This window comes from Nesoenas mayeri, assembly GCF_963082525.1.
Source record: "Nesoenas mayeri genome assembly, chromosome: 17".
NCBI lineage: Eukaryota > Metazoa > Chordata > Aves > Columbiformes > Columbidae > Nesoenas > Nesoenas mayeri.
In genome coordinates, this window is record NC_137565.1 from 4,829,177 (window position 1) to 4,856,595 (window position 27,419).

Below are 27,419 nucleotides of genomic sequence, written 5' to 3' on the forward strand. Positions count from 1 at the left end.
TGGAGCTGCCGTGCCCCCCACTCCGCTCCCTACAAACGGGGTTCTCTGGGGGTCCCGGTGGGATCCACTCAGGGCAGCGGTGGCTGCTGGAGGCCACGTGGGCTCCGGGCCACTTTGTCACCCGCTATAGGGGTGACAGCGCAGCCCCGCGCTGCTGTCACAGCGGCAGCTCCTTCGCTCCCCGCCGCCGGGCGCTGAGCGGAGCCCCCCAGGGAGCTGCCCCGGCCGTGGAGCCCCCGGCCCGTTACGGAACAGCCTCTGTGCTCGCCCGGGCCGCAGGGCCTGGAGCCGTCACCGGCGGGTGGAGCGGCAGGGGCTGCGGCTGGGGCTACCCAGGCTCCCCCGTCCGCACCGCCGGCCGGAGCCGCCGCGTCGGCTCCGCAGTCCCGAGGCGGGACGGAACCCCCGGCCCCGGCGGGACCCCCGCGGGGAAGGACGCGGCGGCCCTGGGGGGGCCCGCTGCAAACCCCCCACCCCAGAGAGACACTCACCGATCCAAACCCCGGGAGCGCCCCGGCCACCCCGCCCGCTCGGTCCCGCTCCCCCGGTTCCCGGTACCGTGCGCGTCCCGGCTGCGCCCACCGCCGCCCTGCGCCTCCCCCGGCGCCGCGGGGCCGCCCCCGGCCCAGCCCGGTCCCGCCTCCCCCGGCCGGGCCGGCCCCGCTGCCTCCTTCCCCATCACGCCCCCGGGGTCCACGCTCCGACATTTGCCGTTTTCGCAGCTTTTTCACCCAGGCTCGCAGCGATACGTCCCTGAGCGGGAGCTGCCGGAGCAGGACACGCCGGGTGGAGTTTAAACTTTTCTTTTTTTAGGACTTTTGAAAATAATTCCCCTCAGCCCGCCGGGTAAACCAAGCGGACATCCAGGATAGGCACAAAATGAAATAATGAGCCGCTGCTGAGATCAGAGCTTGGCTGCTGTCTGGGGGCACAGATTAGTCCCATAAAGTAGGTGGAGGTCCAGGGATCAAAAGGATTACAAAAGTGTAAACCCTAGAAATTAGGCCTGGATTAACCTGCCTCCATTTATAGGCTCAGGCTTTATCAGGCAGCCTCTTATTGAGGGTTCCCCTCGCTTTTCAAACACGAGCTAGATTTGGAAGTACCCTAAGCAAACTGCAGAAAGGATCAAGGACACATCTCTATTGCATCTCCAAGACAAACCTGAAACATTTCCAATTCTTCCCTAATTAAGAGGTGTATCTCAGTTTTCGCACTTTTAAAACCTGAACACTTTTCTTGGAAAGAGTTTTCTCCTGGAGACTGCCTAAAACTTTTCCTGGAACCTGGAAGTTTCTATCACCTCATCCCAAAGTGCACAGGCCCATCCCCATCCTCCTCCCTGGGGTGACGGGGACTCAGCACAGGCAACACCCTCCTGGAGCTCCAAACCCCCTTCACCATCACCCCAAAACACCTACTTGCAGAGATCAGCACAGAGTGAAGGTGCAGCCCTGCAGCAGCACCAGGGAGTTTTATCTTGGGAGTTTCCAGGTAATTGAGGCATTTTGGTCTCAGCTGACTTCAGTTAACACCAACACAATCAGCTGAAGGTGGAAGGCACCAGCTCAAGACTAGAAATGCAGGTGGCAGATCTGAGAGCTCAGCAGGCCTGACCCCATTTTCAGTAAGAAGAGCACATTTTAAGGAGAAAACAGCCAGTTTCTGCTCCCCATGAGCTGTCTTCATGCTCCATGGGCTCGCTGGCCCCATGCACAGCTGAGTGGAGCTACCAGGGTGATCACAGATGTGAAGCTGCATTGTCAAAACTTAAATAAAATCCCAATAATCAGTGTGTGCCCGCAGAGCTCTGAGGGGCTGCATGTTAACCATGGCCGTGAGGCACCACCGAGCGCTTGGTGAGGACCAGGCCGGTGCCCAGCACGTGATTTCAGGGTGAATCCAGCGTTACAGGGCTGGAGCAGGGGAGGCTCAGCTGCCTCATGCCAGGGCCTCACCTCAAACCTCTTCCCGGGCTGCCAGTGGGTTAAACTCACAGTTTATACACTTCACAGTAACAGCACAATTTTTATCAAGCCGATTTCTTCCTTATATCTGAACTAAATCTCCCGTTTTTTAGTTCAAAGCCATCACCCCTTGTCCTGTCACTCGATGCCCTTGTAAGAAGTCCCTCTCCAGCTTTCCCGTAGGTCCTCTTCGGCTACTGGAGGCCACAATAAAGTGTCTCCGGAGCCTTCTCTTCTGCAGCTGAACACCCCAACTCTCTCAGCCTGTCCCACAGCAGAGCTGTTCCAGCCTCGGATCATTTCTGTGGCTCCTCTGGCCCCTCTCCAACAGGTCCATGTGTGTCCTGTGCTGGTGACCACAGAGCTGGAGCAGCACTGCAGGGGGGTCTCACCAGAGCAGAGCAGGGGGACACAGCTCTGGTCACGCTCCTGGTGACACAGCCCTGGACACAGTTGGCTTTTTGGGCTGCGAGCGCACATTGCTCAGTTGTGTTGAGCTTCCCATCAACCAACACCCCCAAGTCCTTCTTCGCAGGGCTGCTCTCCACCTCCAGCCTGGATTGATACTGGGGGTTGCCCCGGCACAGGGGCAGGACCTTGCCCTTGTTGAACCTCATGAGGTTCACATCTGAGCTTCAGGTCACAACCCATAGCGAGACCAGCAGCTCTTTCCTTCCTGCCTCTGCGGTGGAGCAGGAATCTTTCCACCTCCGCTTCCTTCCCCCCAGCAGCTGGGGAGCCCACGGGACGTGAAGCAGCCCGGGGAACGCAGCCAAGCAGAAAGCGCAGCCCAGAATAGGCGCGTGTGTCGCTGAAACCGCGTTTGAGGAGAGGAAAAAAATACAAGTCACAGAGGAAAATGGTGTGACATGGTGACACGCAGAGCTAATGGTCACAGAGATGGGTCAATGCGTTCCTTGAGATGCAAGTCAAATAGAAACTGGTTCCATATGTGCTCTGTTATTTGCCAGATCAATAAAAGACATGCGGGTGACTATTTTACAAGGAGGGAGAAGAATTATAGAGCTATAAAGAAAACCACAGATGTGGTGAAAGTAGGTTTGTGAGAAAGCCTTCAGCAGGCAATCGCTAACACTTATCTAATGAGCTCATCAAGAGTTACCAAGAGGTGGTTTGGTTAATTAGCTTCAGAGGGAGGGGAAAGGAAAAAAAAAGAGGCTTCAAAATAGGAAAAAGGTTATTTGATTTGGCAGAGAAATACATTAAAAATCAAAATCAATGGCTGGAGACTGCTGAGATGTTACATTATTGTCAAAAGAATTCAGCTGACTCCAGCAGTGAAGGGAAACTCAGTCAAGCAGGACAGCTGGTGGCTTCTCTGAGCCAGGCACTTCTTCAGAACCAGACTGCACCAAGCCCCAGTTCACCACTGCAGCAGTTTTAGAACAGGCTGAACAAGCCACCTCATTTGACTCTAAAAATTGCCACTTCATTTGACTCAAATATCAGAGTTTTTTCCAGAACTGGACCTAAACCCAACACTCCTGTTTAAAAACCTTCCTCTTGTGCTTGTAGCTCAGACAAATCCAAACTGAGAATTTGTGGGTTTCCAGAACAATTTATTTCTCTAAGTCAGGTCCTCTGATAGCGGTCGTGTATGTGTTGTGATAAACCGACACGGAGAAGATTTAACAATTTCTTCATTTAATAAGTGATTTTCACTACATGGTATTGTACACTGTTATCTGTTCAAAAAAGATTAACAGTTTTTAAAAAACAAGATTCTGTGAGAGATTTATATAAACTGGTGATCAAGATCAATGCCTATGGTTGGCTTATCAAGCTATTTTCTAGGTTTCTTTGTGAAACAAAGTCTTTAGGCTAAAACGCACAAAACCATTGAGGCCGATCTAGAACCATTTCCGTCACTTGCAGCTTTCTGACGTCACTGTAAAACCATCCACTTGAGCAAACATATGGAAACTGTACAAAAACGTGTTTACTTTTACCATGAATAGAATTAACAGCACAGCGTTTCTACTTGCTATTTCAAGTCCGGACTTCCTTTAATCTCTGAGAGGAGGGCGGGAATGGAAAGCCCTGCCAAACCAGCGTGGTGGGTTGCGTACAAACAGTTTTCTAAGCGAACTTTGGCTTCAGTAAAGAGACACAAACACTTAAAATAATGGCTTTTAATTGTCACTTTCAGTATTCGGAGAGGGATGTGTGTCTGAATTAAATATACATCATACCAGTGATGCAAGGTTGAAGGTTATTCCTAATGTTGACAGCAATAAAACTAACTAAAAGAAAAGCAATCCCTTTAAAACAAATTTCAACGTAAAAAAGTTCACAGTGGTTTGTATAAACAGTATGTAATTTCCGACAGTAACAAATCTCTACTCTCGCAGCACACTAGTGCCCTCTTTAGATCCTAAAGAAGAAAACAAGCATTTACACTACTCATTGTACAGATTCTGAAAGTCAGTTGTACAATTACCCATCATGACAGGAGAAGATGCTGTGGAGTGTACAGCTGTAACACCAAAAGGAAAACTTCCAGCTCTTCCTGGGAGGGAGAAAAGTCTTTCATTCGCTGTTACAACCAGCAAATGCCACTCATCAAATCAAAAGGAAAACCACAAAACACGTTATCTATTTTGAGCAAGCTGAACAGTACACATTACAGTTTTAAAAATGGAGGTTATATACTATGATACAAGTCCCAACAAGGCAGCGCCAAAGTGACTATTTCTTCGCTTGTTTTGTGATCATACCCCTGGGAGGTGTGACAGGTCTGCTGGAATTGGGTTTCTTTTTCTCTGCAGGTTTCAAAATCTGAAAAGATAGTTCAAGCCATTTAGCAAAACGTTTTAGCTTTCTTACCATCACTTAATTCACTAGTAAAGCACTATGCAGCTCGTCTGGACTAGTCATAAACACGCCAAGAAATAAATCTGTTTTCTTCTCAGAGCTCTAACAGGGCTTAGAGCAGCTGATCTGTGAGGCCATGCCAACAGACACAGGCTAACGGTTGATAACTGTGCTCAGACGATTTAATTCCAGGGTAAAGCAATTCATCTGCTCACACGGGCAAGGGCTTATCACATTTTTGAAGGCATGAGTGCAAACACAGCCCTGTCTACATGTGGTATCTGTAAAGACCTATTTGAAAAAAGCACAATGGTTCTGGAAAAGTAAAGTATCAATTTGAAATAGAGCAAATGTAAAGTGTGACTATACAAATAAGAAGGTAAAACCTTCAGACACCATACCTGAAAAGAGCACATTAGAGTTTCGTCCACACTCATCATGGCACCCGCATTATCAAATTCTCCACAGTAATTTGGGGCAGAAAAGAGAGTTACCAATTGCCTTTTTGCAAAAAACTCATATCCATCTTCAACAACCTTTAGAGAAAAAAGCAGAAATATCAGACTGGACATCTTGCCAAGGTGCAAAGCAGCTTAAACAGAGCCAGCAGCTGAAAGAAACAGCAGATCTTTAAAACTTGGCTGGACAAGATCCTCAGCAACTCAGGCTTATGATGCTTTGTCCTGTGTTGAGTATGTGTGTGTAGGGTTGGACCAGATGACCACCTCAGGTCCCTCTGAACCTTAATTATTCTATGGCTTAATGTACAAAATTAAGATACCTGATGAGCTCGACATATGAGATCCAAATCATGTTTGTGGAGGAACTTAGCAACGACTTCAGCACCAAATGTGAAGGACACTCCTCTGTCGTTTTCACCCCATCCTAAGACGTCCTTGTCAGGGTCAGACCAGAGGAGATCACAAAGGAGCCCTTGATCTGGTACATCAGTGGGGCGCATAATTCTCCTGATCTGTTCCATCGACTGAAGGTCTGGTGACAAGCCTGTTCGGAGTTAAGACACATGTGGTCTGCATTTCAGTCCAACTTCGTAAGACTGAGGTATTAAAGCAAGACAAAAATAACTTGTATTCAAACTGATTCACCACTGCAATTTTATGTAGTTCAATGGCAATGTTAACTGGCATTTTTTTAATCCAGCATTTGTTTTAAAGCTTTTGTAACAGAAGACGAGTCACTTTCTAGAAGATTTACTGGGAACAAGATAAGCAAAGCCATTTTCACATTTTACAGGATTACAATAATCTCACTGTAATATTCTGCCAGTGTCTGTTAAAAGAGCCATTAAGTAAATGAGGAGAGGAAAAAAATACTAGAAATTACAGGGTATGTTTATTTAAATGATCAGGCCCTAGTAAGACGAAATACAGTATCAAACAGACCTTGTACCATTTTTCACTGATGTATCTTCCTGGGCAACTTTAATTACTTCCAAGTGATGAAACATTTAAGGTGTAATATGTATTTTATTACTTTGAAAAGTTGCATGAAGCAGGTATCACACAGCATAACAGACAATTTCTACAAATGAAACTGCGAAGCCATCGCGTTGGACAGGGCTTCAAGCTACGTGGATCTGGTGAAAGATGTCCCTGCGCACACCTGGGGGATTCTGCTCAACCATCTTTAAACCATCTTCCAACGGAAACCATTCTATGAAAATATGTTCTCAGAATGTACATAAAACTCATAGTAATAGAAGTCTAAATAGACCTGCAAGGATTTTGTACGCAAAAGGAGACGCTATTAAATATGCTTTTTGGTAGAAAAGGAAAAGAAGATAATTCTGTCTGAATCTACAAAACTAACGACTCAATGATTTGCAGAACTGACACTAACCAAGCTCAGCCTTACCTCATACCTGAAGCAAAGCAGAGAAAAATCCCTGAAGTTTTGAAGCCTCAGCAACATAAACATGAAATTGCTATGACTGATATTACAGTACTAGAGTTTCTTGAATGTTAACTAAGGAACTGTTACTTACCCCCATGACAGCAGAATATTTTCTCATCCACAATAGCTGCAATAGGTAAACAGTTAAAACAGTCTGTGAAGGTTTTCCACAGCTTAATATTGTATCTTCTCTTACCTAGAAGACATTTTGGAGGAAAACCAGTCAATATGCTTTTCCAACACAACTACAACAAACATATCATAGCTGCCTAAGTTACTAAGGCTTGCAAACAGCATTAACGTCTCTACACAGTTTATCTTCTCTGATATCCACTGACATTTTATTGCTTGCAATAAAGTTGCAAAGGTCTCTTTCAGTGTGGCAGAGTGCTCTGAAGATGGCACAAGCCCGTTCAACAGAATGACATTCCACTGCTGGCAGCCAGACTTTCCAGGCACAACTGTGCTTTGGAAAATCATCCCTTGGAGAATTTGATCCATTTCAGAAAGTTCTACCACTTGGTGCTTTCTTCAGGGGAAGAAAGCAATCCTTCGAAAACAGAATTTCTATAAACTTCTAGTAGTGCTTTACCACATAAAGTCTCTCTAGGCAAAGAAAAGGACTACAAAATGAAACCAAGGCGGTTTTGCTTTTCAAGGGACTCTCTCAACAGATATGAACCCTGAACATATTTGTGATATATGACTAAGCCTATGATTAATCTCTGAGGAGTCAACTCCAAAATACCACACATCTTTGTATCCTCGTTGCAGGAGAACAAGACATGGTGAGTACGTCTTGTAAGCTACAAGCCAAGTATGTTCTACCACGGAAGTCATGAGAATGCTTCAACGCACCATTAACTTAACAGTTTTATCTGGATTTATTAAGTCACATCCCTTGAAACATGAACATATGCTTCTACTTTACAGCAAAATTGTTATCTTAAGGAAAAGTCTATGTATAGTCTCCACCACAATAGACCTTAACACACCCTGCAGTGACAGAGCTGGCACATTAACTGCACACAGCAACACTGCCTTTGTTCAAAGGAGAAGGAGCACTCACGATGCCAAAAAAAAAAGGGGGGGCATATTTCCTTATTAAAAGGCTGATGCACCGGTTCAAGTAACAAGTTTTGGAGCTGAAGCCACCTACTGAAAGAGTAACTGGTGCTCAATCCAAGTATGCATCACACGAAGGCTTCACACTCACTTTGCCCCATTTATGAAAGGAAATATTGATTTTGGCCAAAGCAACAGCACACAATACAGCAGGACTGCATCCAGAGAAGGGTGAAGTTTGTTTTTTTAACATTACAAAGTTACAAGTATTTATATAAGTAAATTGCAAGCACTGTAACATAATCACAGTGAAGACCAGTCCATTCTCCAAGCTAAGTTCTAACATAAATATACATCATCATCCCTCAGGTGAAAGAAATGGAGGAGAACTTTTGTAAAACACATTAAGTAAAATTCTCTCATCCATCACTAGGTGACTTTAAGAACTTTAACAATACGTACCAGTGAGAACTGTTTGTTAACTTCACGGCCAATAAATAAAACTGCCTGCTTGCATGCTGCTTTGTACTGTGAGGATCGGACTCCAATAGTATCAGGGCAAGTACACATTTCCCTTCCTAAAACAGGCCCTGGGCCCCCCTGAAGTGTGCAAAGGGAATTCCAATTAGGAAAGAATTATCTGACACTGCAACACTGGCACCTCCTACCCTGCTTTCCCAAGCCAAAGATGCACATGTCAGTATCACTTACATTCATCATAAAACCCATAAATTCTATTAATGCTGGCACATTCGTGGTTCCCTCTGAGGAGGAAAAAATTCTCTGGGTATTTAATTTTGTAGGCCAATAGAAGACAAATTGTTTCTAAAGATTGTTTTCCTCTGTCGACATAATCACCAAGGAACAGGTAGTTGCTTTCTGGTGGAAAACCTCCATATTCAAAGAGTCGAAGCAAGTCATAGTACTGTCCATGGATGTCACCTGTAAAGAGTATTCAGAAATGACATGTAAGTGATCCTTTGCTACATGCTTTCATTGATTCTAGAGAAAGAACAAATGAATAGTGCTTCATAAACAGAAAAAGCTTGCAATTAGAAATGGCCTACAACATACTTAAAAAATCAGAGTTTATCTTAGTGCATATAAAATCACTGTATTCCAAAGTTTGACATCTATGTAATGCAATGCCTAACTGCGCTAAGACAAAGTGAGTAGCTACTTAAAAATGTTGTGTGCAAAACAAAACCAAGATTCGAAGAAACAAAGTCTGAGTGTTTAAGTGAAAATCTGACATCCAGCTAAATCTTTCACTTGACTAGTGGCTGTGAGATCAGGAACCTTTACCTCATTTTCAGTATTCCCACTGAGCATTAGTAATATTGATGGAAAACTGACCACTTGGAGAATTTCCTTTTACCATCTCTGGTATTTTCCTGAAACACTCAGGAATCTACATTCTAGCAGTGCAGTTGTATTGAAAATGAAATTGGTATTTCTGCCTTTGGTTTAAATCATGGTTTTCTTTCTGACAAGCAGAACACTAAATCACTGTTTTAGACTACCAATGTTATAAATATTGAACAAGGTACTTCAATTTGATGTAAATCCCCAGAGTTAAGAGTAGGATAAAATATGGTTTGCTAGAAGCTTTTTATAAAGTGCCTTTATGGAGGCTTTTATTTTGACATTTTTCATTCTTTTAGCATAGCTAGACATGTATATGTGTGCAAAGTGGGCACCACTGTGTCCAAGTACAGTGAAACCACACTAGAAAGTAATTCCAAGAAAGAATATAAAAATTTAAGTTCCCAGCAGGATTTTAAAATATTGTCAAACCACAGTTCAGCTCTGAATAGCAGCTACAATAAACTATTGTAGTTCTCCTTTGTTGCCCCTTGTTCAGCCATGATCATGCCAAGCATTATTTAATTGATACAAAAACCCCTTTCCAAAACTTCATGTGAATCCCTTCCCCAAGAGACCTGGTGAAAGTGGACCAATTACTTTTTGGATTTGGATTATTTTGGTCCCCACTCCCCATGCATCAAAACAGAAGTCACAGTACTCACCGCATATTTTCAGCGGAGCTTCAAGTTCTAGTAAAATAGGCTGACTGAGAAAGATTTCTCTGGATTTCAAGCACAGTCCTCTAATTTCATTCTCCTGAAGTTGGACATTTTTGCCTGGTTTTGACCCTCGCACTGTTGGAAGGAGTCAGAAGTCAGTTATCAAAATCAACAATATGCCCAGTGTTATTTTAAGAGCCTGACTAAATGCCACTATAATACAGAATGAGAAGATAACAGGGCAGTATCAGTCTGTTGAGGTGAAACTGCACTGTCACATCACTAGAGAAAGGGTACTGTGTTCTGTTTCAGCTGTCTGATACTTTCATTTAACAGAATTCATGGCTCAACACCTCCCGCGCTAAATGTCACATTTTAAATAGCATCGTTTTAGTTCTATTTAGTTATAAAACCCATCCTGGAGAATGCAACTGTTTATATATATATATATAATATATATATTATATATATATATATAATTTTTTAAATGAAGTGGTTATACACTTCTTCTCTGGAAAGCTGTCTAAACTTGAGAAAAGGAAATCTCCCATTTAATTATCAACATCATAGCTCAAATGTACAAGCTTCCCTAAACTCTCATTTAACCTTGCCCAAGGCAGTCTCTAAACAAACAAGACTACAATACCAATAAATACTGTACTGCCCCATTCTACACCGCAGTTAGAAAACACAGAAGAAAAATAACCATATGATTAGAAGGTCAGAAGCATTTCTGGATCACAATGACAAAACATCTTGCCTTACCACTGCTTTTGAGCACAGTAAAAGTCAAGCTCGTAGGAGATCCATCTCCCAGTCTCAGACCACTTCCCCCATACCAATCACAGTTAGGATAAGACTACATAAAAATTTGTGATGATGCCATTACTAGTAAAGCTTATTTTTATTTGGTGTCAAAACCAGTGGCAACATGGAGCACTGATAAAGCTGAAGAAAAAACCAAAACAAACAACCCTGTAGCAAATTCCATTAAGATTATGGAATAAGAGCAGTCATCTCCTGCAACATAACCCATTGGTTTAGCAGCATCAAAGCCGAATGACCTCAGATGCCTGGAAACACTCTGACAACACCTTCAGAAATGAAAACACTACACTAGTAATATTGCCTGGTTAGACTGCTTACTGTGTACAACTCATATTGCACTGAGACTGAAGAATCTATGCTCTTATCCAAAAAGATTTGGTCTTTAGTTGCAAAAGCAAGCAACAAGCCCCAAACCCTTTCAAACCTAAGAACCTATGCGATATTATCTTCCTGAATTCCTATATAACCTTTTAGATACTATTTCAGTCTAATTCCCTTGATGCTGTTTAACCTCAGAGTGAGAAATCTGGAAGCTACAGATGACTCAAATCTCTGTACTGTCACTGTGGACCTTGCATGGCATGAAATCCAGAAGTGAGAACTGCAGTAGGAAAGGCCGAGGGGGGTGGGCAGGGGACATGTTTTAGGAAGAGTAAAGACAAAAATGGTTGCGTTCCGAAGGGTTTAGAATTTCTTGTTAGCACAGAAGTTTCCTACTTTAGTGCAAGCCTCTGATCATGACCAGAGAACATTGTTGAGTCAGCATGCATCTTATCCAGATAAAGAATAAAATAGTGATTGTGTAATATCCATCCACTGGACACAACCTCTACCAGCACTTAACAGTGTTGTTACCCAAACAATTCTCTCGTGCACACTGACTCCCAGAGACCCCAGTCACGGTGGCACAGGCTGCCCTGCACAATCATTGACAATACACTAAAACATACCACCTTTCCTCAAACTAGCTTAAAAATTAAACTTTCCTTAAAGTGTATACTGACGGTGACATGAAGTTAACCGTAGGTCAAAAGTCTGATGTTATTTTTCAGGCAATCCATGCTCCTTTATTATTCACTGCTTATGTGTTATCACCCAACACTGACATTACGTGGCAACACTGGAATTACCGCTGAACTTCATGTCTTCCATTAAAATATTAGAAGTAATGAAGCATATAAATGAAAGTTAAATCTTTGTCACAGCAGTTTATCACGCATGAGGCTTTTCATCCAGTCATTTTTTCATCCATACAGTAATTTTCCAAATGCTCCTGAGCAATGAGTAAGTTATTTTAAATGTCAAATATCCAGAAGCAATAAAAATCAGAAATGTACAGAATAAAGTGATGAACTTGATGAATTACTTTATTTCCAACCCCTACTCTTAGATTCTACAATTCACCTTTGATTCTGAGATAATAGAACTGACTTGTACTTAGTTTCTGAGAACCCAAAAATCTAACTTTCCATCATTCGTTCTTGTTAGAAATTGCTAAAAAACCAAACCCTGTATATCTCACATCCATAACTTTAAAAGTATAAAAAAGTATACATACCATGTAATGCACTTAGTCACTAAAGCTCATGAATAAAGCATATGGATTCATTTTTGCTGAAGATTAAATTAAAATCTGAAAACTGACTGTTTCAGATCGTTTCCTACGTTTCTCCAATATATTTTAATTGAACCAGTATAATCTTTATGCAGTTTTAGTCATCTGCTTGCAGAAAACTTTGACAAGATAAAATGATGCCTCGCTACAGTTCACAAACTCACTAGCACAGAAAAACAGGATAATTTGATGCAGTTCTGTAGCACGCTGCCTGCCAATGACATTTTGACCATTTCTGTCCAACATGGAATCGGCACAGAAGAAACAAGAGTCTTCAATTTCTTCTAACATTGACCTATATATCCTGCAAAAACTATTTTTGGCTTCAGAAGAATCAAATATGCAGAAGCGCATGTTGGTTTGAGCAATCTATACTTTTCGTGCAAGGATTTTCTCATCTGCAATGAAAGACCTGGCAAGGAAACACAGGATATTCAGTCTGAATGACTTCTTAAAAGGTTCCTCTGATTGAGTCTTCAAGTTACTTAGTCCTGCTAAGAAAAGTAAAAGTAATATACCATGAAAAACGCGTTGTGTTTACAGTTTCTTTTCTTTGGAACAGCTTGTAAGGATCAGACAGTACGATACTAAATTGGCAGCTTGGTCATAATGTCGAAAGAGCAGCTCAATAGTACTGTACATGCTTATTTGTTCTCTCAATGCATAAAAAATAACCTCTCAGAAGTGACAGTCTGGAACTGACAGCAGAACAAGCTAAAGATTAATCAGTTGAGGAAAAAAGCCTATTTCAAATATTTTATTTATGCTGCACTATTTCCAGACAATAATATATCCCCATCCTCTTGAGCAGAGATGCTCTTGTTCTTAACAATAGTTTTTTGAAAGTTTGAATTTCACTGTCCAGTCTGGGCAGTTTTCTAACATGTAAAATCTTCTCCACTGTACTAGTACGAGTTTTGGAAAAATAAGCTCTCCACTGGATGGAAAAGACTCCAGAAACAGATCCCTCCCTGGAGCTTGGATGATCTCTGCAGCAGTACTGACTTGAACATAGGCTCCAACTATTAAAATAAGTGTTGCTTTCCAGACAAGGAGAAAAACTGCTGGGGGTTCAAACACCATATGACATCTAAGGTAACTTTTATACGTATCGTTGTGAAGGACAAATGGCTCAAGAACTGTGGGATCTAGAACGTACAGCAGTCAGGTGACCACATGCATGTATAGTACAACAGACCTGTATACCACATCCCATCGGGAGCGTTTTCCAGTGCTCAGCTTGGTGTCACACAATCCTTTAATGAAGGCAAATGCTATGACAAAACAGAGTATATTGCCTCATTCAAGGTTCATATGAAAGGGATGGATACTTAGGAAAGTATTCAAAAATAACATTACATTAAATGTTATAAGTGATCCAAACGTCTCATTTTCCTTCAGTACTACATTAAAAGAAGCAACTGAAATGCTGTCAATTGAAGTGCTGGAATCAAGTTCGCATGCAGAAAATGTTTTAAAGAAAAATAGACTATCAGTAGGTCAGTTCATTTTTCAGCTTATTAAATGCGTCTCCCAGGTTTACCATATTTTATGTTAAGATGTCTGCAATCCTAGCGACATGTCCAAAAATACTGCAAGTTGTTTTTAATCTTGTCTTCAGCAGTTCCTGATGACAGTTTCACATTCAGTTTTGTACCAAAGGCACAAAGGGAATAAATAAGTTGAAAGTGGTTGATGTAAAAAAAGGTTTTACTTTACTGCAGGCACAACTAACTTTGATCAGGTTATTTCCAATTCAAAATTGAAACTGAAAAGCAACTCCTCAGGGCCTAAGCTGCCAAAAAGAAAAAAGTTCTAGTCTACTTTTAATACGACAAAAGTTCACAGCAGCATTAACAAACAGAAGATTCTGCATGACTGTGAAATTTTCATATTGTAACATACTTTAACACTGAAAAGAGCTATACAGCAACAGGTACTCATGCCGATCGCAAATACTCAGAGATGACAAATTCCTCCACTTTACTGACTGGGCAAACACAGAAATTAACCGACTTATTTCAATGCACATCAGTGACAGGAATCTAATCCTCATCTTCCCAGTGCAGAGCTCCTATTTCCCATTATTAGAAGCTGCTGCAACACAGCAGGAAGCTATTAACATTCAACTACACAAACTATGGAAAATTATATGGTTTGAGGTCAACAAGTGCTGCTTGTCTATTAGAAACTTTATCACAGTATCCCAACTCATCAACAAGTGAAATCTGACCACATTTCAGATTAACATCTGTCAGAATCAGAGACTTAGATAAGTATATGAAGCTACACAGCCAACAGCCCTTCAGACTCTATGAATGCTATATTTAGCAGAACGGTGAAAGGAAAAATTAGAGAACCAAGTCCCTAAGAAATCATTTTTGTTGCCAGCAAAAGTTTATCCATACTCTTTGGATCAACTATTTTTAATAACTGGATGATCCTCTTTCCCCACTCAAAGCAAATTAGAGATAATTTCTCCTTGACAGCTATAAAACATACCTTACCGGGAATAGAAATCTGGGGGTGTATAAACAGGAAAGTTTGAGGATTTAGAGTCTTTTTGCTGATTTTAGTGCACTAGCCAGGATTACAGCTTTCAGAATGGCTACCACCATTCTAGCCTCATGTGGCTTTAACCAGAGTAGCCTTCATTCATCACTTAGTTCTCCCTCAACAGCACTTGCAGGGGCTGCAGTACAGAAAAGATATTCAGAAACAGACATCAACTCAGGTTCCACTTACACATGTTGAAATTGTGTTATTTTACCCTGTTATTTATCATTACCATGGTAAGACTAGTACATTTCAATCTTGTTTTCTACATTACTCTGAGCTCCGTTCTGCAAAAAGCTGCCAATGCACTAGATGAAGGAAAAAGATAAAGGGCTCAAGTTATAGAACAACATCTGACTTGACAAGGCAAGGAAGCCATGCTCGCACTCGGGGAATCTCGGGATTTGTCACTCATTCTTTGCCCAGAGCTGAGCAGGAATTCTGCCATTTCCTGGATCCTCTTCCACGACCACACGGATGCCACTGATTTTTCATCTTGCAGGGAGCTTTTCTAGCATCTTCTTGTCTACCAGCAGTTCTGACTTAATAGACACACGCAGCCGCAAGCTCAGAACCGTGAAGTTACTGCTTACAATACTCCTAGGAGAGAAATTTGGTCTCATGCATGCCCCTTCTTATTCCTTAGTGAAGTGAGTTAGTTCCATAAATATTCAAGCTGTTACCTACTACCAAGGACACTTAGGAAACATTTAAATGCTCAGTGCAGTATACTGTCATATAGTATACTTTAGAAGCCTTATTCTTGTGAAAATTTTTGTTAGTACAGTTATTAAAAGTGACAAAATTAGACAGCATGTACTTATAAAATTGCTCCTAGCAGAACACAACCATCATTAGTAAAGGCAACAAACACAAATTCAATTATAGCAAAAAAAAAAAATCAGTACATTCAATGTTTTCATATAATGGTTTTCCAAGGTTGAGAACAATGTTACAGAAAAATGTTTTTGTGACATTACAATGCCAAAATGCTCTGTACTATAAACAGTCAGATCAAGACTCTTCAAATATTTGTCTTTGAATTAGAAGCTAAAGATATACTTTCAGGCCTTTTAAAGAACAAATTAATAATTTCAGCTAACCAGCCTAATGTATGCGGGAGAATATCAACTACTCGGGGGAAAAGAATAATGTCATCTGATCAGTCAGGATAGAAAAGAATAAAACCCCCTAAAAAATCCATTATCAATACCCCATATTAAGAACAAAAGCAAGACTAATTTATTATTCACCCTTTAACCATTCTACCTCAGCCATTCAACTAGATTCACTACTCGTGTAGATCTGTCTCTTCCACCAGTGCAATGCTAAGGCACATTATAAAACAAAAATACCTGCTTAAATGAATTTTCTCATTGATTTGACACATTGCATGAAGTATTTCCTTAATACTTTGGTTTGTTACCTTTAAAAAGAAAGGGGCAATGACGCCTGTTCATATCCTTTGCATTTTACTAGCAAAATCACCAAATGTTAACTGCTACAAAAATATTTAAGTATACAGTTTAAAGAGGGCTGTAATGAAATAACAAATTGCTCTAAAAATTAAAGCTTGCACAAGGATTTGGGCAACTTAGTTTGTGAGTAAGCTGATTATTTAAAGAGATTTTGGAGTGTTTTCATACTTGAGTGTGATTTTAATCTGTGTGCAACCTTGTTTGAAAAGGATATCACTTGAGACAGAGTTCTGCTACAGACACACCAGACTTCGTATAACTAATATTATACAGTTGTTCTGCCAGAATCGCACTGAAAAATAATTTCTCATTTGCTCCAAATCTAAATAGGATGAGAATTCTTACACATACTTCAGATGTTTTTCCCTCCACTTAATACCATGCCGACCTCCACTTTGGAAATTCAGTCCTGTCATCCACCCAGTTGGATCTTAATCATTGCAGGGAAAGGATGAGTGAAGAAAATTTTAAACAACTGAAGAGAACGGCATTTGCACAATAATTCACACAACTTAGCACTTTATCAAAAATGCAGCGTTTTCTAAAATATGGTATCATTTTCCCTTTCTGGAAAAAAATGTATAAAAATGACAGACTGCCACAAAGGTCAATCACTACTCTGCCTTGAAAAGATATTTATAATAGACATTTAATAAGCAACAAAAAGCACTAGCATAGGTCACTAACACTGGCAATTGTTTTAAATATTGAAAGACAATCATTGCCTCAAGGAATCCAAAATCCCAGCTGAAATGTCAATGAAGGAAAAAGAAATTAATTTCAGTTCTGGCAGCTGATGCAACCTCAGGTAACATCTGTAGCTGCATGGACCATCTTCTAAAAGATCTTGTCAATAAGCCTTCTGAAGCCTGATTTATGAACTCTCATCTTCTCCAAATGTACAATACTGATATAAGCTGAATAAGAACATAACATATTGATGTAGTACTTACTACTTTTTTAAACTTTAATCATTCAGGTCTCTTTCTAGGATTATCATATTCCATGTTTTTGATATTAAGAACTTAAACTTTGAGAAAATCACAATAGTTACACTAGGGAAAATCAAGTCCGAATTGTAACTACTACCTGCAGTAAAACTGAGCATGTATTAATATGTCACCAAACATACAACATACAGGATCCGACATCTACAAATTGTACTACTGGACTTTCAGGAAAATCCTGGTCTAAATTTACAAAGGGAAGCCTTTAAATAATTGAAACCAGGGCAGTTTAAATTGGTAACAGGCAAAACCCAAAATGGAAAGGAAAAACCCTATTTACTTTTACTTATTGTAGTTCAATAATCCCCTAGCACATCTATAGGATTTTTAACTCCAAATGATGTCTAGAGTAGCATTATTGTTCCTCTGACCTTTTGCTATCCAAGCCATTACACAAGCAACATCTTGTAAGAAGGGTGTAATACAGCTGAAAGACATTTCTTCACCATTTGTCTCAACATCTCAGACGACTTTGTGCCAAATGGAAAAAAGTTAAATCCCTGACCAAGCTCTTCAAGCACAAGTCCTGATGAGATGCTTGTTCTGAAATACGTGAAATAAAGCTTCCTTCTCTGAATAATTATCGTTTTCTTTGATGCCTGGAAGAATATTTAGCAGTGGCTACTTTGCAGCCTTTTGCCTTAAGAAAGATCAGTCGACAACTGTAGCCCCGTACTGATCCCTGCAACCAAAGGGATGATGCTGAAGACACCCCCTGCGACTTCCAGCTCTTCCTTTGATTCAGAAACTCCCCTGCAACTCTTTGCAACCCAAAGCACTAAAGCCACAAGACAATAAGCCCTTCCACAGACTGTCTGAAACACCAAACCTCAACCCTCTATTCACACCTAAAAAAGCCACCATATGTTACGAATTAGGAGCCAAAATCCTACAGCAGGGTTAAGGCAAGCGGCTCATCACAGCTAAAACCACCATAACCCGAAGTCTCCTCAGCTGCCCCAAGACTCTTTAAACATGCCAGGTCTCCCCAGAGCCCGGCCAAGCAGACCCCTTGTGCACATGTGGAAGAGAAAACGCCCTTTTTTAAAAAAACCACTTTCCTAGGAAAATAATACTAAATTAAGCATCTCCTTAGAGGAGGAGAAGGGCGGCAGGCGGCCGGTCCCAGCACCGGCCCGGGAGCGCGGAGGGGCTCACAGGGCACCAACAACTCGGGAACACACGGGCTGAGCTCAGGACGGAAAAGTTGGGGCCGAAGGGCTGAGCCGCCCGGGGCGGCGGCGGCGGAGACGAGCCCCGGGGAGGACAAAGCGGCTCGGCGCCCCCTCCATGTCGGTGCCCACGGGCGGGCGGGACGCGGCGCAGCCCCCGGCGCTGCCCGAGGCGGGAGCGCGGAGGCGCCGCACGGGCACCGGCCCGGCCGCCACCCACCCCACGGCCACCCGCCCCGCGCCTTCCCGGCCCTCACCCTCCAGCAGCCGTTGGATGATGCTGTCGATGTTGAGTTTGTCTATATCTGCCATCGCCTCTCAGCGGCCGGGCGGACCCCTCCCCGCGGCACCCCTCCCTCCGCTCGCTGCTTGGCCGGCCCGACTTCTCTCTTCGTTCTGTCTCGTTTTTCCCCCTTCCTTCTCTCCTCCCCGCTCGCCTTCTTCCCTCTCTCTCTTCCCCCCCGCCCCCCCCTCGGCCGCCGGTCTCAGCAGAGACCCAGCACTGAACAAAATGGCCGCCGTCTCCTCAGCGAGCTCGATAGGCGCATGGATACTACGAGCGCGAGGCGGCTCACCGGAAACCCTTTATAGGGCGGGCGGGAAGAGCGGGGCGGGGAAACATACGTCTCGTCTCGCGGAATCCTTCCGCTCACGGGAGGTGAGATAGTGCGACGCTATCATAGGAGCGTTTTGTTTGGAAGAGGCACTTCAGAACCTAAATCTAGCACCTAAGTCTGTGGAATTTCTGCAGCCTGAGTAAGCCCTTCAGCTCCTGAGCAGCTTCGGATACGTTGCTCTCCCGTTGAGAATCCCTTAAGTACAAATATTCAGTACTTCAACATCCTTACAGAGCCCGTATGGAGAAATTAGCCAACTCTTTCAAGTGCATCTTGCTATTTTATTTCACTCTTCTGCTATTATTTTATACTACATGTAGCAACAGCGTGGCTGCAAGCAATTCCACGAGGTTCGGCTTGTAAATCGGGTTGTGTTTGCAAGGGAGATGGGCTGCGCGGCCCCTTCGCGCTGCTCCCTTTGCATCTCTGATTGAACATTGCTTAATTGCTTTATTTACTCCTACTTTAATTTGCAGGGATGGCTGTGTCAACCTCCTTCCTCCCCATCTCCCTCCCCCGTGTGAATTGCTCCCGCTGTCCGTGCCGGATTCCTCCTGCCGACAGTTATATTGCAATATTCATAACATTTTATTAGCGCGGCGGGGCCAGAGCAGAGTTCGTGAGGGCGATAAGCGAAGGACTTGTGATCCCAGCACACCTTAGATCTGCTGGGAGGAAGGAGAACAGAGGACGCAGACTCTACACAAAGCTCAGGCGCTCGCCCATTGCAAAACGCGGCTTCAACGCTCGACTTCGCCGAGCCAACGCTACGCTAATCTCAGTCACGCTGGTTTAAGCCCAAAGTAACCCTGTTGAAGACAATAGTTAGTTTAGATCTGCTCCAACGTAACGGCATTTACGGATTTACGTCTATTTTTGTGCTGTACCTTCCCAAGGAACAGCCAACCCCCCCTGCTCTTTGGCACTCAATGTTTTCTTTCTCTTTCAAATCCTTTCTAATTCTGCCGGGCGAGTTGCTCCCTTGGACTTAGCTGAATTATTTAAAAAGGGAAATTGCATTTCCAGAGGAACCTTCCTGGCCTTGTTTTCCTTGCTGGAAATCTCCTCATCTTATCTCATCCTTCAGCTGTTACCCCCCTCCCCAGGGATGTGTCTTGCGAGGATCTGAGCGCCTTTGGTGGGTGCTGAGTCCCTTTCATTCCCCTTAATGCTCTGGAAATGGGGTGGAAGGGGAGAGCTCAGCACCTCCCAGGGTGCGACCGAGGAGATGTGCTCAGGAATTCACTGGAAACGCTGTACTCTGGAAGGCAAAGAATGGTTCTCGCTTGCTGAACCGCATCAGGCGAGGTCCAAAGCACCGTCAGTTCTTGTTAAAAGAGCTGTAGCCAGGAGGGCGGGAGAGAAGCGACAGATAAAGGCGAATCTGTTGAGGCTCCATCATCGCCTCCATAACCAGTGTGTCTTGCAGCAGCCCCGTGTCGCGACAGCAGCCGCCGGCGCTCTGTGTCCTATTCGGAGGGGGCTGTATCTTTGCACAGGGCCTTTTGCATTTCCATAAAAAATAAGGGCCCTTCTGTAGCAGCAGTAAACTCTGCGATGAGCCAGAGCTATTAAAATGCCACGGCAAAATTATCTTTTTAATAAGCTAACTTTGCTGGAAATAACAAGCCTCGCCCCACAGCAGCTTCTCTGATTAGAAAAGGGACCAAGCCAAGGTGTTATAAATATCCTGAAACTATTTTGTTCTCCGATGTTGCTCACAACAATGATTTATTTCTAGAGGGGGAACAATCAGGGAAATCCCTTTGTCCTTAAACTCTGCACATGGACTTGAAGCATTCAATAATTTCAAAGCTTACAGTTCATATGTTCTCCCCTTCTTTCTATTTGTCTACAATTTGCATTCTAGTTTGCTAAATACACAATAATGTATGGCTTGTCTCGCTCGCAGCTCTGAGACCTTTGTGTCCTTTCCTCCTTTCCTCTTCTGAAATGCCACAAATAAATCACTGCTTTGGTAACATTCATTGGAAGCCTCCATGTAAAATATCTTTCCCCACTGATTTGTCCCCACTCTCTCATGCGCATGTCACTTCTTTTTATTGTGCGGTTGCTCATAATCCAGCTATGTTTACAAAAAATAATAATAAAAAAATAAAATGCCCACCTACCTACAGGAGCAAAATAAGGAGCGTTTCATTATTGGTCTGTATATATATATATATATATATATATATGCATAATATATGCACACACATACATATGCTGTGTGTATAATATAATATGTAGATACACACACATGCACCTGCATATAGATGCAGATAATAATGAAATGTTCCTTATTTTATCCCTGCATGTAGGTAGATCCTAAGAAATGCGGGTCACCCACACTTCCCCTCGCCTTAGATTACATATTTGCTAAGTCGGTGAAATTCAATGTGTTTGTGTACATTTGAAACAAAGATCTCCACAGGCTGTTCAAACACTGCAAAAACAAGAACCGGTGACTCGTGGGTCAAATGTTATTTTTCCTAACACGATACACAGCCGTGATTTAAATGTTGTTATAACTCCTACTGTTTGCATCCAGATTTCTTTGTGTTACAATCAAGATAAAGCTTTTATGCATGCTTCTTGCCTCTGATGTCTAAAATAATTTGCTGACTCTCCAATTTCAGAAGCTGTGGAGTTTTGCGGGGAGACGGTGCCAATTTGTTGGACAAAAGACGAGCAGCTGGAACACGTCGCGAGGCTCATCGGGCGGCGTTGGGTTCCGTGTCCTGTTTGGAAGGGATTTGATGACGCACAGGCAGGTGTTTTCTTAGTGTCGGATTTTATTTACAAAACACACAGTGCAACCATCTCCCTCCAGCACCAAAACCTGCAAACGTGGCGAGGAGCTCGGGGCTGGACGCTGCGCCAGAGCGTCCAGCTTCACCTTGGGGCTCACCAAGGACTCCAACCACGTGCAGAAGCCGAATGAAACCCCATCCGCGGACACACAGCAGCAGGATCCCTGCCAGAGACGTTAGTTACACACTCTGTGCTCGCTGTTGTACCCTACACACCGCAGCCCGGCCTTGATTTCCACTGAGCCGAACGTTTTGCAGTCTCAACAGCTGGTTTCCATCTGAAACCTCCCACCAACAGAAGTTGTCAACGACAATGACGAGTCCATCTCAAGTTTAAAATCACATTTTTTTATTAAAAATGTTAAAGGATTCTGTTCAAAAAAATCTCAAGATGGGCTCTTTTGACATGCGAGAAATGTAATTTGCCATTCCTTCTCTCCTACTTCTTTATTTTTTTAAGTTTATTACTTCATGGGTTTCTGCGCAAAGGTGTTTGCAAATGGAAAAACATTCTGTTGGTGAGTTTTGGAAGGTCCATACTGGCAAAAATGCTACCAGTAAAATCCTTCTACATATAAAAATGTCCTGAGTTGCTTTTTTTTCCCCTAACATAGTGACCACAACAGGACTTTTCCTGCTATAGCTATTTAGATTAAGAAAAGAGCACATTCCTCTCGCGGAATTTCTTACACTAATCCAACCTTCAGGGCTGGACCAGACGCAAGAGAACTGCTCAACTGCTGTGTCCTGCCCCCGTTGAGCATCCCTGGGCAAGCGTGGCACAAGTCTGCTCCGTCGCCTAGAAAAAGAGGAGAAATGGGGCTAGAGGAGACTTTGTCCTACTTTAAGTGGAGAACAGCCGTAGCGGATCAGTTGACACTGCTTTGGCAAGGAGCAGAGCCCCCGGCTTCCCCTTTTCCGTCAGGAATCTCTACGCTCCGCCAAAACCTGAGTTTCATAACCGGCTTGAAAGCTCTTGTGGGTTTTCATGGGGCTCAGCTGAGCCGATCACCAAGGGGGAGAGAGAAAACGTACATGGCAGCCAGCGTTACACATCCAGCAAAGGGCTTTTCAGCCCTTCTTCAGCTGGTTTGTGGTGGGGCAAGAGTAATTTTGCCTTTTCTCGTTGCTGGGCAAGGGGAGAGGTGTTGGGGAGCACAGGTAACTCGGTCTGCTGGGATGGGGCTGCAGAGAGGTGGGAATCGTCCCGTGGTTTGGAACATACCTTGCAAGATGGGGAGAGGCAACTGCTTCTCAGGAAGACTGAGATATTTTTGTGTAGCTTCAGCTCCATGTGGTGGCTTGAAGAGAAGAACACTTGGTGGATGTTCTTCGTTGTATCGGCCAGAAATGCAGGTTTGCAGCCCAGGACATGGCCGGCTCTGTTTCCTCTGATTTTACCCCCGTGTGACTCTGCTTCATGGATGAGCTGCTTCTCTAATTAAAACTGATGAAAAAGGAGGACCAGGAGGGCTGCTGGGGGAGTGAGAAAGTGGAAATAAGATGAAGGTCTCTTGATTTGCTGTTGGTCAGACGGCTGCTGTGTCTCTGCAGACCGCAGTGAGAGCCACATCACTGAACACAAGATGCAGGAGCAAGAAAGAGCCTCCACACACCCTGGGGATCCCGAATTCCACTGGGGATTTTGAAATGCAGAGGGAACACGTGGGAAATCCAACCCGAAGGCTGGTGCACTGAAGCCTTCCCAGGCCTGGGACAGGGAACAAATGTTCAGAGGACAGTGATTTGCTGGGCCGGGTTTTATTTTCCCTTGTGCTCCTAAAAATCCAGAACAATCCCACTGATGGCTCTTGCACACCTGGAATTTCTGCTTACGTGTGGTGTTTGGAAACGTGGTCCACTGTGGAAGTAGCTGCCACGTGTGCTTGTTTATTTGTTTCTGTTCTCACCTCCTCCTTGCTGCTCGCTGCAAGCAAGCCTGGCAGATTTTCAGGAGCTGGGCTGCTCCTACATAATTTTACACCAAAATCGGTACGAAAAGATTTGGAGGAATTTGTGGCTTGATTCACCTTTGATCCCTGGATTCCCTTCTGGTTTGTCTGCACAGCTTGTGCATTTGAAACCGATTTAACTCTGAAATCCTCACCCTGAGTTGCACTGAGCTGTGTCCTCGGCTCCACAGACCTCCACCCGTGTCCAGGGGATGCTGTGGGGTGGGCAGCGTTCACTGCAGCACCCACGGGGCTTTGGGTGCTGGTGTGAGCTGGTTGAAAGCAAACGTGACCTGGGCAGCTGCAATTGCATCCCTGGATCGTGACGGAGCTGGGCTCATTTCCACACCAGCCTCCAGCCTTTGGTGGTAAATCAGGGTCTTGGTTTGGTTGCGGTGATAAATCTTAGAGCTGCAAATAGTAGTGTACACAATAGTGGTTTTTAACCAATAAATAGGGCTTTTACGTCAATGTTTCCATACACACCTACGCGTCAGGTGGCAGGTGAGATGGGAGAGTCAGAAACATTAATCTGCAGAGAAAAGGGAGCCCTGGAAACTTGCCACTTTTGTCCAAGTCTCTGCTCTCCGGGAACTTGATTTTCTCCTTCTTTCCCACCATGTTTTACTTCCCGTGATTTTTGTGCCTTTTAAAATAGATGCCTTGGAGCAGGGAAGAGACACCCACAAGAGGCTCTACATACCAGGTGAGGATCAGACCGAACCTTCTCATGGCACCTCCTGATGCTCTCAGTGATTCAGCACATGCAACTTGCCCAAACCTGCTGCAGGGACTGGTCCCCTCCCATTGCTCAAGAGAAGGAAAAGCAATTTTGAGGCCAAGAGACAGTATTTTAGAAGGAAAATAGTTTGTGAAAGAGCAAATCTTGCTATGAATTTAACTTTTCTGAGACGAGGTTTCTAGGATGGGGCACTCCAGCTCCTGCCTCAGTGACCCCTCATCTGCTGAGCTGTCCTGCCTTTAACACATCTCCCAATGAAACCTCAAACAAGTGTTGGGTATATTTTTTTCTCGGTAGCATGTAGGTCACTGGAGAGCCTTAGGGACCTGACAGCTGACATTCATCCTTGATTTCGAATCCGTGCATCAAACTTTCTGGAGGCAATAGGAGCGCAGTTGCTGGTGAGACCGATTTGCCTTTTGTGTGGCTTCAATTAAAAGGCTTTCTCAGCACGGGATAGTTGCCAGATCTCTTTTTTTTTTTTTATATAAAAGAAATGGTTTTATTTAGATATATATAGAAAAAGTCCCACCTGGCTTTTTGGAAGGGTTTCAGCCGGAATATAACAGATCCCATGTTCTTCTATAAAAAGGTGAGCTGTATTTTTCACAGCTGAACTTTTCTGCCTTTTATAGCTGCGATTTGGCACACGCGAGGTGTGAGCGGCGGCAAGGTCGCTGCCCTTCCTCGGACGAGGAAGGAAAGTCGCGGCATATGCCAGGACCAGTGATATGGGGACAGCTGCTGAGGACGAGCACGGAGTGGGACATGAGCTGTGGGGCTGGACCCTGAGACCTGCTCATCGCTGGGGTCTGCGCAGGAGCCCTGGGGTGACTCGGGGACCCCGGGAGATGTGTGTCCTGGCCACTGCCCTGCCGATGGGACGCCTTCACAGCCATGACCCCCATGGACCTGCTTCTTCTCCCAGCCTTTTATTTGCTTTACATTCACCAGCTCTCTATTTTAACATCAGTGTAAGCACAGGCAACAGGTTTAAACAAGGTAAACAGCCACCATTTCCTCTGTTTCTTTCTGCACCCTTTTAGATTTTGGTGATTCAAATGGCATTTTCCAGACTCGGGTGTCCTCCCTGTTGTGAGCCGTGCTGCCCAATGTGCCCTGCGCTGTGACCGGGTGCTTTGGCCCCTGCTGACAAGGAGGTAGAAAGCAGCAGCTCTTCACTGCGGTCTTACATTGCTCAGCTGCAGATGCGTTTTAATTAATTTATTTAATTACTTTAAATCAAGATTACACACTTAGTTTCACTGTGTCTTTACTTATGACCAAAGGTGTATGTTGCAGTCTCTTCCCAGCCCCAGCTGGTGAAGCGACCTGTCCCATCTCACCCAGACTTGCTTCTTCCAGCAGCATCCGCGATGACAGAAACGCTCCAGGAGCTGCAGCATCTCAGCCTAGGAGTAACATTTACACGAGAAAGAAGGAACCAGTGAGGAAATAAAGTCCAAAGGCCAAGCGGAGTGAGTCACTTGCTGAAACTGCGGTACCTCTGCTGAATTCCCCGGGGCTTAAAACCAGGGCGCAAGGAGGGGCTGGAAATCCCAGGGGTGCAAGCGACCAGGATGATGAGAACACACTTGATCCTTGTGGGCCAACGAGCTTGTTTCTGTTTGATGTTTTTTATTGTGGTCTGATTAATATGGCAATTGTCCTGTACGCTCAGGCTGGGTGACCGCGCATCCCTGCACTGTTACTGATCTGAAAATGTATTTCAGGCTTTGGGGTGTCCCTGGCTCCCCAGGGTTGCAGTGGGAGCACAAAGTGATGCTTTAAATCCCCTGCTCACTCCTCCCAGGTTCTCCCAAGCACAGCTTTTAAATGCTGTGCCAGCAACCACTTGATTAATTACTACTCTTCTGTTTCGATTGTTTGATGATGATATTTGGTGATGCGAATGAAACTCACCTCCCAGGGTGGAGGCGGTCTCATGCACTGAGAAGGGCTGGACATGTATTTTTAGTAAAACACTCTTTTCAGCTCAGGATCTGAAGTTTCTGGTCATTTCCTTGTCCCTTTCTGAGTCACACGCCACGTCCTCTCTGTTGTTTATTGCAGATGTTGAAGGCTACAATAACGTGGGAGCTAAGTGGGAGCTTTTGGAGGGAGAAGAAGCGAGGAGCAGGATGAACTCTTGTTGGTCATCAGCACCAGGCGCCTGAACTTATGGCAAAACTTCAGGGAGCTTCAGTTTGTGTATATTATTATAGAAATAGTGTATAGGAAAAGGCACATGGCAGGGTTTAAAGGCATTCCACGTTTTTGCTCGATTCAGCCAAAAGAAGTGAGAGATCAGCGCCATTGTCCTGGCCTGGAGATGAGTACAGCAGGGCTATCTGTCTGTCTGTCTGTCCATCTGCCTGTCCAGCCAGGGCTCCTGTGGCTGGTCCCAGGTCCCTGAAGCCGCAGGCTTGTGGGGTGGGTGAGTGCTAGGTGTGTGAGCCAGGGTGCCCTCCTCTACTACCACTTCAGCAAATATTCCTTAACGTGGCTTCTCACCTCTGCCTGCAGGCAAGGATTTAAGCCAGAAACGCTGTCAGTCTTGTTTGTCCTGCCAGCGTCAGCTCATCTTGGAGGTGCCACCGCAACGGTGCTTAACCCGTGCTGCATCTCCCGAGTGTTCCCAGGGGGATGCTGGTACCTGTCAGGGCTGTTATCCTAAAAGCTGGTACCCTGGCGTTTCCCTCCTCACCCTTACATGCCAAATTTCCAAACTCTCCATGAGTCAATAGATGTACAAAGCACTGAGAAGCTTCAACACAGGGATGGGATGGGATGGGATGGAATGGGATGGGATGGGATGGGATGGGGATCTG

The 27,419-nt window shown here is 44.1% G+C and overlaps 1 protein-coding gene across 1 annotated transcript; it reads right to left on the bottom strand.

The window, feature by feature from the left end:
- Positions 1-3,584: 3,584 nt before the first annotated feature.
- On the bottom strand, positions 3,585-18,858 carry PPP1CC (protein phosphatase 1 catalytic subunit gamma). The gene is made up of 7 exons (XM_080355568.1): positions 18,722-18,858; positions 9,812-9,943; positions 8,493-8,723; positions 6,808-6,912; positions 5,584-5,807; positions 5,204-5,338; positions 3,585-4,766 (listed from the first exon to the last, which is right to left on the bottom strand). The coding sequence occupies exons 1-7, from the start codon at positions 18,774-18,776 to the stop codon at positions 4,677-4,679; spliced, it is 972 nt and encodes a 323-aa protein (XP_080211694.1). The 5' UTR covers positions 18,777-18,858; the 3' UTR covers positions 3,585-4,676.
- Positions 18,859-27,419: the final 8,561 nt, after the last annotated feature.